Below are 11,802 nucleotides of genomic sequence, written 5' to 3' on the forward strand. Positions count from 1 at the left end.
GACCCTCGGGGAGGGCTCGAGAGGTGGAGCGGGGAGGGGGCTTCTCCTTTGAAAGCGCCCCCCTACCCCTCCGTCCCCGTGTCTGCTGCCTTCATATGACCCGTTCGCCGCTGCGGGACTGGCTCCAGCTCATCCCGGCTGGCTCAACTCTAAAGCAAAGCTAATCTAGCCCTGGCTTCCCACGGGCCTAGCTGCCGGCCGCTGCTCCCTCAGGCCGGAAGAGGCTGCAGCTACCTCAACCTGACCGACAGCAGTCTCACCTGCTCAAAGCCACTACGGAAGCGGCGGTAACATCCGGAAACGGACCAGGAAGTGAGGTCATTCGCGGGCTGGATGAAAGCGGAATTGCAACCTCCCTTTTCCCGTCTCACAGAAGCCACACCTACTTCCACCTACTTGGGGCAAACAGTCACCTTCTGCTCCGCCCTCCTACCCATGCGTCGGCCAATGCACTGTTGGCTTTCTTTTCCGGCCTTTGCCAATCTGCGGCCGCGGAGCCTCATCCAATAGCGGCGCACAAAGAGCCCGTGTGGTATCCTAACACGTGACGTCTGGGAAACAGCCAACCAGGAGGAAAAGAAACAGCAACAAGGGGAGGCGCCAACACGTGGTGGCAGCCAATGAACGAAGAGGACGCAATCCTCACGGCGACTTTCAGAAAGAGCCGTTTGGTCTGTGCGATCTCCCGCGATCGGCGGATGGATTCTGTTGCGTGTCGTGGAGGGCTCCCCTTTGAAAGGTGGCCTCCTCGGCCTCACTAGACGATGCGGAGCGAAGCGGCCTACCCCGCTGGGTTGTTAGGGAGAAAATTGGAGCGCTGCCTCTGAATCACAGTAAACAAGCCATGGTTTGTTCCATCATGGTTTGTGGAGGGACTCAGAGAACCACTAACAAGGAAATGACCTCTGGGCCCAGCACGTGTGAGCTCACTCAGACAACCATTATCTCGGCTTGAAATCCTAATGGTTTGCATTAATGGGATTGAGGAATTCCAAAAGAGGGATCCCAAAATGTCGCTAGGAGATCAGAGTATGAAATAAGTTAAACGGGAGAAATTACACCAATGTTAATTTTCTGTAAAAATTATGCAATGCCAAGATCTGAATAACACTATTCCTTGAACTTGAGGCCAATTTTAACGGATGGCTAAATCTTCAAGTCAAATTGTTTGCATTCAGTGTTTCCAAAGTCAGAACACTACACAACTTCTCCAAGACTCACCTTAACTGGACCTGGATGCATTACTTTAATTAGTATACTTTAAGAATACTAATTAAAATAATGCATCCAGCTACAGTACCCTTTAAGAAAATTATTTCTTGAAAGACTTAATCCCAAGATTAATGTCTGGCATTTCTCAATGGGTGGCAATGAAAGCTTTGGTTTGCTTAGTTCTTTTTTGATCGGTTTCTTTCTGTGATTTTAGGTAACAACTCTGGTTTATCCACACATACACTACCTTCAATGTGCTCCAATAAATTGTAAACTGCTTCTGTCCATTAGCACTACTAAATCACTGCTATGAATTGCAAAATCATGTATAATATTTATGTGGCTCCCCATCTTACAAAAATGTGACTGGGCAGCATATAACAAAACCAAATATAGTGGTACCTCGTCTTACAAACGCCTCTTCATACAAACTTTTCGAGATACAAACCCAGTGTATTTGTTTGCCTCTTCTTAAGAACTGTTTTCACCTTACGAACCTGAGCTTGGGTGCGTGGGGTCTATTATTGTGCGTGCGCTCTCTTACTGCCGCAGGGATTCCCTTGCCTAGTGACTGCCACCACCAGGATTTCCGATTTACTTCCCACCCCTGCCGGGATGCCCCGCCTCCTGTCCTGCAACTGCTGCCCGCCAGGATCCTCTGAAGCCAGCCTGGCAGCACGTGCCTCCCCCCTCTTTCCCAGTGGGCGACAAAGCGCTTGGGTGGATGTCCGGGCTTGGAGTCTGGAGTCACCCCTCCTCGGCACCCCCAAGCAGATAGATATCCATCAATCAGCTATCCAGTCCGGAGGTGGGGGGAAGTCTTGGGGCGTGTGGATACTAGATGTAGAAGTTGTTTATGGTTATTCTCAGTTTCTGGAAGTACTGTCTACAAGATGTTCCTCTAAAGAGATGTCTCTTGTGGCTTGTACAGATATTTTAAAATGTGAAACATTTTCTAACTGCCTTGTATAATAATAACAATAGAGTTGAAAGGAATCTTGGAAGTCTTCTAGTCCAACCCCCTGCTTTGGAGAATAGGTTTGACTCCCTCTTCTTTTGGAGCAACCCCTAAGATACTAGAAGACTGCTATCATGTTCCCCCATGGTCCTTCCTTTCATTAAACTAGCCATGCCCAGTTCCTGCAACCGTTCTTCATGTTTTAGCCTCTAGTCCCCTAATCATCTTTGTCGGTCTTCTCTGCACTTTTTCTAGAATCTCAACATCCTTTTTGCATTGTGACGATCAAAACTGAATGCAGTATTCCAAGTGTGGCCTTACACTTGGAATATTGCATAGTATCATAGTGAGATGCCACAGATTTCATTTCCAGGATCAAAACAGTAGGAAACTCCTCCCCCCCCCATCAACTATGGTTGAAAAATGATGGAAACTGTCACAAAAGGTTATATTGAGATACTCGCTTTTGTAATAAATGTTGGGCTTAGTCAGATTTACTGAAACTACTTTTGGGCAGTAAAGATAGTTTCCTGTACAAAATTGTAGATATGCTGTCTCATACAGTTCTCTTAAAACACAGCTCTTATAAAACTGAACATTAACTAATAGGTTTACATTTCCAAACTTGGAACTGGAGGAATCAGCAGATGTATGATACTTTAGTGGCTAAACTGATATTTAGCAAGATATTTAGTATATTCCACTGCTAGTTGGAATTTATAGCCCAAGAAACACGCAAACAATTGTAGTCTTCTGTTAAAATGAAGCCTTCTGTGAACATAATATACTAGTTGGGAGCAAATATATCTTTTAAATCTATCATTTCCAAAATTAGTTTGGTTAGCAAATAAGATGTAAACCAGTTTAACATGGTTGCTTCCCTTGCACATCGGCTGATCTAAGTTTGCCTATTTGTAGTCTTCTGTTCTTTAAATTATTGATCATGCAAATTTCAGTTGGAATCTTTGTATGCTAGTGATGTCAATAATTAGGCAACCAGAATAACAGAACAACATAGTGGGAAGGAATCTTATTCTGCCCCAGCACTGAGCCCCAAATAATTATGGGACAAGTTGTCTTGGGTGACATCTGTGAAAAGAAATCAGGTGCTCAGGCATGAAAATTTATTCATTTATTTAATTTAACTTACCTAATGTGCCGCTCAGACATTATAATTTTCCACCCACACTGTTCTGCCGGCGTGTGCCAACCGCCCGTAATTACAGGGAAATTAGTCCAAGCAGACACAAACACACGATTGAATGCAAAAGAAATGTTATTTATCAACAGAAGAAAAGAAAAAACTCCCTTTTAAACTTCAAAGGGATTTCTTGTACAAACTATGCACAGTTTAAATGCAAACCAGTTCCTAACCCAGTAACTGGAAAATTGAGTCCACTAATGTTCTCCAAACAGTGATAAACACTCACAATGAAGTATAATCCAGTCCAGGAATTCCACACGCAGTCTTGAATACAAACAGGAATCAACAATCCACAGTCTTGACGAAACTACGATCAGATAATCCTCCGCAATGGCCAAACTAGCACGTTGCTCTTTTATCAGCAGCTCTAATTACTGGAGCCCCACTCAAACAGGTGGCCTCTCTTATCTGCTGTAATATTTCTTAAGTTGTTCTCTCCTATGCATAACTCTACGCATGTGTGGGTCAGTCATACATTCCTCCTCTGAATCCAAAGAAGATAAGGAAGATAAGGAAGATTGATCTCCTCCTGGACTGTCAGCCAAGCCCCACTCTTCCATGTCACCCACACTTCTTTCGGCAGAGGATACTTCGCTGGCAGACTCTATCGGAAGCAAAACAGGCCTGTGGCATGTGGATGTTTCCCCCACATCCACCTCCACATTCCTTGGAGCAGCAGCTGGGCCAGAGCTAACCACAACACACACTGGAAAAAAAATTACAGGGAACATTGCCTGCCACCTAAAAATTGCGCCCCACACTGTGATACGTTCTTCACTGTTGTGTCCAGGAAAATATGTTGTTAAAAAAACTGTTCTCGTGTGTTCGAGAAATTTGACTGATCTTGCGAGAAGGGTTTTTTTTACAACCCAGAACGTGATATAGCTGGAAAGGTAAGAAGAATGTCTTGGTTCTTGCCTGCCTCATTTGCCAGAAATTCAGGACTCTGCCCCCTTAATAAAGCCGCACCCTTATTTTGGGGTCAAAAGAAAATAAGACCCTATCTTATTTTTAGGGAAATGCGAAAGAAGTCATTAAAGATGGTCATTTCTTTTGAAGGATTTTTCATGTTCCCCACATTCCTGGTTTTGTAAATGGATCTTTTGATGTCTATAAAGGTTTCCTCTTATATTGAAGCTCTTTCCGCATTCCAGGCATTTATGAGGTTTTTCTCCTGTGTGGATCTTTTGATGTCTATAAAGATTTCCCCTCTGATTGAAGCTTTTTCCACACTCTAGGCATTTAACAGGTTTTTCTCCTGTGTGGATTTTTTGATGTCTATAAAAATTTCCCCTCTGATTGAAGCTCTTTCCACATTCCAGGCATTTATGAGGTTTTTCTTCAGTGTGGCTCCTTTGATGTGTATAAAGACTAGTTTTACAACTGAAGTTCTTTCCACACTCCAGGCATTTATGCAGTTTTTCTTCAGTGTGGCTCCTTTGATGTGTATAAAGACTAGTTTTACAACTGAAGTTCTTTCCACACTGCAGGCATTTATGAGGTTTTTCTCCAGGGTGGATACTTTGATGTCTATAAAGGCTGCTACGGTGACTGAAGCTCTTTCCACACTGCAGGCATTCATGAGGTTTTTCTCCTGTGTGCGTTCTCTGATGCCTTTGAAGATGGTCACTATTCTTGAAGGATTTTTCACATTTCCCGCATTTCTGTTTTTGTAAATGGATCTTTTGATGTCTATCAAGGGTGATCTTCCGATTGAAGCTCTTTCCACACTCCAAGCATTTATGAGGTTTCTCTCCAGTGTGAATCGTTTGATGTGCATAAAGGTTGCTACTCTGACTGAAGCTCTTTCCACACTCCAGGCATTTGTGAGGTTTTTCTCCAGTGTGGATACTTTGATGTCTATAAAGGCTGCTACGGTGACTGAAGCTCTTTCCACACTCCAGGCATTTATAAGGTTTTTCTCCAGTGTGGATCCTTTGATGTTCATAAAGGCCATTTTTATGACTGAAGTTCTTTCCACATTCCAGGCATTTATGAGGTTTTTCTTCAGTGTGGCTCCTTTGATGTGTATAAAAACTAGTTTTACAACTGAAGTTCTTTCCACATTCCAGGCATTTATGAGGTTTTTCTCCAGGGTGGATACTTTGATGTCTATAAAGGCTGCTACGGTGACTGAAGCTCTTTCCACAGTCCAGGCATTTATAAGGTTTTTCTCCAGTGTGGGTCCTTTGATGTGAATAAAGGCTGCTGCTCCGACTGAAGCTCTTTCCACACTCCAGGCATTTATGAGGTTTTTCCCCAGTGTGGATTCTTTGATGTCTGCAAAGGTTTCCAAACTCACTAAAGCTTTTTCCACACTCTAGGCATTTATGTGATTTTTCTCCAGTATGGATTCTTCTATGTCTGTAAAGGTTTGCGAACACACTGAAGGTCTTTCCACACTCCAGGCATCTATGCGGTTTTTCTCCTGTGTGGATTCTTTGATGTGTATAAAGGTATCTTTTGCAACTGAAGGTCTTTCCACATTGCAGACATTTATGAGGTTTTTCTCCATTGTGGGTCCTCTGATGTGCATAAAGGTTGCTTTTACAACTGAAGCTCTTTTCACATTCCATGCATTTATGAGGTTTTTCTCCATTGTGGCTCCATTGATGTGTATATAGCTGGCTTTTCCAACTGAAGCTCTTTCCGCATTCCAGGCATTTATGAGGTTTGTCTCCAGTGTGGCACATTTGATGGGCGTAAAGGTGGCTTTTACACCTGAAGCTCTTTCCACACTCCAGGCATTTATGAGGCTTTTCTCCTGTATGGGTCCTTTGATGTATATAAAGGTTTCCCCTCAGATTGAAGGTCTTTCCACACTCCAAGCATTTATGAGGTTTCTCCCCACTGTGGATCCTTTGATGTGTATAAAGGTTTCCCCTCAGACTGAAGCTCTTTCCACACTCCAGGCATTTATGAAGTTTTTCTCCAGTGTGAATCCTTTGATGTATATAAAAGTTTCCCAATTCACTGAAGCTCTTTTCACATTTTAGGCATTTGTGAGGTTTTTCCCGCAAGTGGATTTTTTGATGTGTATAAAGGTTTCCCCTCAGACTGAAGCTCTTTCCACACTCCAAGCATTTATGAGGCTTCTCTCCAGTGTGAATCGTTTGATGTGTGTAAAGGTTGCTCCTCAGACTGAAGCTTTTTCCACACTCCAGGCATTTATGAGGTTTCTCTCCAGTGTGGATTCTTTGATGCCTATAAAGGGTGCTCCTCAGACTGAAGCTCTTTCCACACTCCAGGCATTTATGAGGTTTCTCTCCTGCGTGGATTTCTTGGTGTTTATAAAGGTCATTGCTATGACTGAAGCTCTTTTCACACTCAAGGGATTTATCAGGTTTTTCTCCAGTGTGGATTCTTAGGTGGTTTTGAAGATGTCCAATTTTTTGGAAGGATTTTTCACATCCTGGGCACTGATATTCCTTTCCTCCATCCTGGATTCTTTGGGGGCTTCTGTCTCTCTCCAAGGACCCTCTCCTTTCCAGGCCCATCTCAGGGACTCGACCTGTTTCCTGCTTCCCGTATCGCACTCCAGGCAGCCCCCTTTTACGGGGTCCCACTGGGGTCATCCCTCCTGCAGCGCAGAGCCTTACGGTCTTTCCCCACTGTCTCCTGGGGAGAGCTGCGGCTGTGTTGAGCTATTTTCCGGGGCTTGCTCTCTTCCTCCTCCTCTCGGGCGGCACTTCCTTCCTGCCTCAGCCAGGCTCCTTTGTCCTAAGGAAAGAAAGAGAAGCAGGTCATGACTACGTCCACTTCCTCGCAGGGAAGACGCAGACCGAAGCCTCCCCTCTCATGAGCCTCCCTCCTACCACCATTACCCTCCAGACAAGGCCTCTGGTGCCCCAACCTCTGCTCCCCCCAATGTTTCCCTTCTTCAGAGGACCCTTCTGGACTGCCACTACTGGCGTGCCCTGCACCCCACCTGCATCCAGTTGCAAGTGCACCCGAATCAAAAAATCCCTTCATCGCCTCTGATTCCTTTGTCCCCTTCAACCAAGCTCCACCTCTTCCCCTCCTGTCACTGCTCCCTGTGGCTTTGCTCTCTCGGTACAATTCCACCTTTCCCACCACCCCGCGTTCATTTGCATCAGGGTAGCTTCTATGCCATCCCATTGGCGGGCGTCACGGAACCATGCCCCCTACTTGACTGTGCAGTGGCCGTCTTCATTGCTTTCACCCCGTCTGCGTTCCACCCCTCACTTGGCTCCTCCCTTGTGCCGTTGGCTATTATTATTATTATTATTATTATTATTATTATTATTATTATTATTATTGATTTGTATGCCGCCCCTCTCCGTAGACTTGGGGCGGCTCACAACAATAATAAAACAATATACTGTGATACCTTGTCTTACAAACTTAATTGGTTCCGGGACGAAGTTCTTAAAGTGAAAAGTTTGTAAGACGAAGCCATGTTTCCCATAGGAATCAATGGAAAAACGATTAATGCGTGCAAGCCCAAAATTCATCTCTTTTGCCAACCGAAGTGCCAATTTTTGCACTGCTGGGATTCTCCTGAGGTTCCCCTCCATAGGAAACTCCACCTCCAGACTTCTGTGTTTTTGCGATGCTGCAGGGGAATCCCAGCATCGCAAAAACGAGCACTTTGCTGGCAACGGAACTCCGGAGGTGGGGTTTCCCAGTGAAGGGAGCATCCGTGAAAATCGCAGCATTGCAAAAACACCGAAGTCTTCGAAACCCCACCTCCGGACCTCTGTGTTTTTGCGATGCTGCAATTTCACTGATGCTGCAGGGGAATCCCAGCAGCGCAAAAATGGGTGCTTCGCTGGCAACGGAAGTCTGGAGGCGGGGCATCCTAGCGGCAGCGGTGGGTTTGTAAGGTGAAAATAGTTTGTAAGAAGAGGCAAAAAAATCCTAAACCCTGGGTTTGTATCTTGAAAAGTTTGTATGACGAGGCGTTTGTAAGACGAGGTATCACTGTATAACAAATCTAATAATTAAAAGTCACTTAAAAACCCTTATTAAAAAGAAAACATATACACAAACATACCATGCATAAACTGTATAGACCCGGGGGAGATGTCTCAGTTCCCCCATGCCTGGCAGCAGAGGTGGGTTTTAAGGAGTTTACGAAAGGCAAGGAGGGTGGGGGCAATTCTAATCTCCGGGGGGAGCTATGCTCCTCCTCCACCTCCCTGCTTGGTAGAATTGGGGCGAGGGAGGGCAAATGGGGGATTTCCCAAGGTAGCTGCAATAGACGAGAATGGATGGATGTTCCCCTCACTGGACTCGCTTTTCATGTGGCAGGACCTTTTCTGCCTACCTGGAGCTGCTCCCTACACCACCCCACTAAGCCTGCAGCCACATGGGCATCTCCGGGTGGCCCCGTTTTGTTCTGGGGGGAGAGAGGGGATTGCAGACTGGATACCCAGTCGGGTAGTTCCATTGAGTTTTTACTGGCCAGTTTCCCTTCCAGTCACCAATAAAGTTTTCCCCCGCAGATATATTCTCATTGGAATATCTTCCTCTAGCTAGAATCAAACACACAGCCTCCTGATTGTGAAGCAAGAGCTCCACCTTTGGCCAATGCACCACTCTTCCTTACTCTCTAGACCAGTGGTACTCAACCTTGGTGTCGGGACCCCTTTGGGGGTCGAACGACCATTTCACAGGGGTCGCCTAAGACCATGGGAAAAGACAAATTTCCAATGATGTTAGCAACTAAAGCTTCTATTCTGGCATCTCGGAACATATCTTTACAATCCAACCAATCAGGTGTTTACAGGGGGGTTGTCCCTCTGACCTCTTGCCAATCAGCTTAAAGATTTGTTGGAAGAATTGGCGCTAAACTTATAGTTGGGGGTCATCACAAAATGAGGAACTGTATTAAGGGGCTGCGGCATTAGAACATCTAGACCATGTTTCAGAATTCGCTCAACATCCCCTACATACCCCATTATACAATTGGAGATCTCCAATACCGGCTGTCCTCACAAGTACAATTGCATTCAGAATTTCCGTTGCTACGGAAGGAGGTTAAGTACACCAAATTAAAGACCATTTTTGCCAAGGTTTGCCTGTTTGTTTTTATAGCCGCCTACTTGCTCACAGCGACTAGATAGCTTACAAGCAGGTTGTAAAGCCAATCACAGCAGACGTTGTTGTGGTTAGCTCTGGCCCAGCTCCTGCCCCAAGGACTGTGGATGTGGTGGACACATCCACATGCTGCAGGCCTGTTTTGCCCCCCCCCCCCCCCCGGTGGAATCTGATGATGAAGGCTCCTCTGACCAAGAAGACATGAGTGACCGGGAGGAGGAGAGTGTGGCAGACAGCTCAGGAGATCAATTATTTAGCTCCTCCTTGGATTCAGAACAAGAGTTAATGATACAGCCACGCATGCAGAGAGCGATGCATAGGCAACAACTGAGAGATTATTATCAAAGAAAATGAGGCCACCTGTGGTTGGGTGGGTCTGTGGTAATTAGTGAGGCTGCTATAAATAGCAGCCTGTGGGTTTGGCTATTGTGGAGGATTATCTGATCGTTGTGTTTCATGACTGCTTTGCTGACTTTGATCTTTGTGTGCTGATTTTCCCCCGCTTTGAAACTAACCCAGAGCAAAGTGTGTTTCACTTTGTGAAAAAAGAAGGACCGTGAATTGCCTCACAGCTGCAAGCTAAGTATCTCAGAACTGATAAGGGACTTGTACAAATTACCAATTTGTTTGGAGACAAGTGCTCTTCGCTATACAAAAAGAGTGCTCTGTCTATTTGCATTTTCGGTATAAAGAACATTTTGAATTTTCAAACGTGTGTGTGTCTGAAATTGCATCTGTGCATTTTTGGGAGGATTCCACCAGACAGCTCGACAGAATAGGCTCTGTCTTATTTTTGGGGAAACATGGTAGTCTTATAAAGATGATTTGACTGGATTAGGCATTATGGCTCACACCCACAGCAGGCATCCAATGAGAGAGAGCCCAACACCTCCCTGCTTGCACTGCAGAAACAGTTCAACCGCAAAGTTATATTTTTCTAATGCTCACCAAATCTGCCTTCATGTAACTTCACAGCATTATTTTGTAACCTACACTCTGGAATGACCAGGTCACCTTCAGTTTGACAAGCCTCCATATTTTTAGAGTGCCATCAGTCCCCATTCTTTATTTCTCAGGATTAAAAGTACTTTATCTCTTGATTCAGGGGGCTAAAATCACAGAACTAATCAATTAAAGATTTGTTTTTCTATTCTTCTTAACTTTACACGTACTTTTCCGCCTGAGATTCAGAAACAGTTTCAATTGGCTTGGTGTACTTCTTAACTTGGAATTTTCTTCTTTCACCTATATAAAAGAGAAAAGATTCAGAGGTTGAAGGATTTGGGAATTGTGGGAAGGAACTATTGAAAAAGTGGGTAGGCAACAAGATCGAAAATCAATCCAAGGTCATAACCAGGAAATGGCAAGCAGCCAAAAAGGCAAAAATATCTTGACCACAGCACTCTTGCCTTTGGCTGGGGTCCAGAAGGAGATTTCTGTCCTTGGCCAAGTTTCTAGCCCCTAGCAATTGGCTCTCCATCAACTGGGTTTGCCAATCTCTGTCCTTAGAAGCCCAGGCAGGGAACTAAATACAAGTAAAAACACTTTGCACATGCTCAGAAGTACTTTCTTCCTCGGCTCTGTTGCAGAACATGGGGATTGTACAACACCCCTCCCGCCTCCCGTTGGACGCCACCCCCAATCCCAGCCACAGCCCAGCCCACGACCCCTGGTGGGAACCATGGGACCTGGAGTCCTCTCTGAGAGGCGAGAGACACAGGTTCTCCTCCAGGCCTGCTTCCAGAGGAACCATCATCCCCAGCCTGGGCAGGAAAGAGGCACAGCATCCCGAAAGAACTCTCTCTCTCTCTCACTCACACACACACACACACACACACACACACACACACACACACGCACTGTCACACTCACACACACAACACTCACCCTGCAGAAGACCCTCTTGCACGAGCTCAGAAGCAAGGGCAAGAGGCCGTACTTACCTTCAAGGCCTGCCCAGGAGGGCACCACACTTTCCCCAGAGGACAATGTCAGGCGGGAGGACTCTGTGCCCGGCGAAGACCGCCTAATATCTCACTTTCTTCCTCCTTCTCCTCTGCCCCCAGAGGGGCGGACTTCCGGGGGAGGGCGTGGGCGGAACCTTCCGGACCAGAGAGTTACTAAAAAGGAAGAGTTGCCCGCGGAGAATGTGGTCTGTCTTTGTACTCAATGGCCTTTGTGGCCCAGGGTTTCAATTCCTCCCCATCCTGAATTTGGAGTCCATTGTTTAAATTGCTAGAAGTTCCTCGCAGCTCCCCTTCTGACCCCAGGTCTAAATTGTTTCAGAAGGCAATGGAAGAGTCCTGGTCTGAGCCCCAGGCAGAACCTTAGGGCAGGGGGCTCCATTCTTGTAACTTTAAACCTG

The 11,802-nt window shown here is 45.7% G+C and overlaps 1 protein-coding gene across 1 annotated transcript; it reads right to left on the reverse strand.

The window, feature by feature from the left end:
* Positions 1 to 3,428: 3,428 nt before the first annotated feature.
* Positions 3,429 to 11,499, reverse strand: LOC139171072 (zinc finger protein 850-like). The gene is made up of 3 exons (XM_070758874.1): positions 11,381 to 11,499; positions 10,610 to 10,682; positions 3,429 to 7,094 (listed from the first exon to the last, which is right to left on the reverse strand). Exon 3 carries the CDS (start codon positions 6,947 to 6,949, stop codon positions 4,409 to 4,411), a length of 2,541 nt encoding a protein of 846 aa, XP_070614975.1. The 5' UTR covers positions 6,950 to 7,094; positions 10,610 to 10,682; positions 11,381 to 11,499; the 3' UTR covers positions 3,429 to 4,408.
* Positions 11,500 to 11,802: the final 303 nt, after the last annotated feature.

This window comes from Erythrolamprus reginae, chromosome 8 (assembly GCF_031021105.1).
Source record: "Erythrolamprus reginae isolate rEryReg1 chromosome 8, rEryReg1.hap1, whole genome shotgun sequence".
Taxonomy (NCBI): domain Eukaryota; kingdom Metazoa; phylum Chordata; class Lepidosauria; order Squamata; family Dipsadidae; genus Erythrolamprus; species Erythrolamprus reginae.

Bases quoted from the DNA above. Each gene is read 5' to 3' on its own strand.
- LOC139171072 (XM_070758874.1), bottom strand. From the start codon at position 6,949: ATGACCCCAGTGGGACCCCGTAAAAGGGGGCTGCCTGGAGTGCGATAC.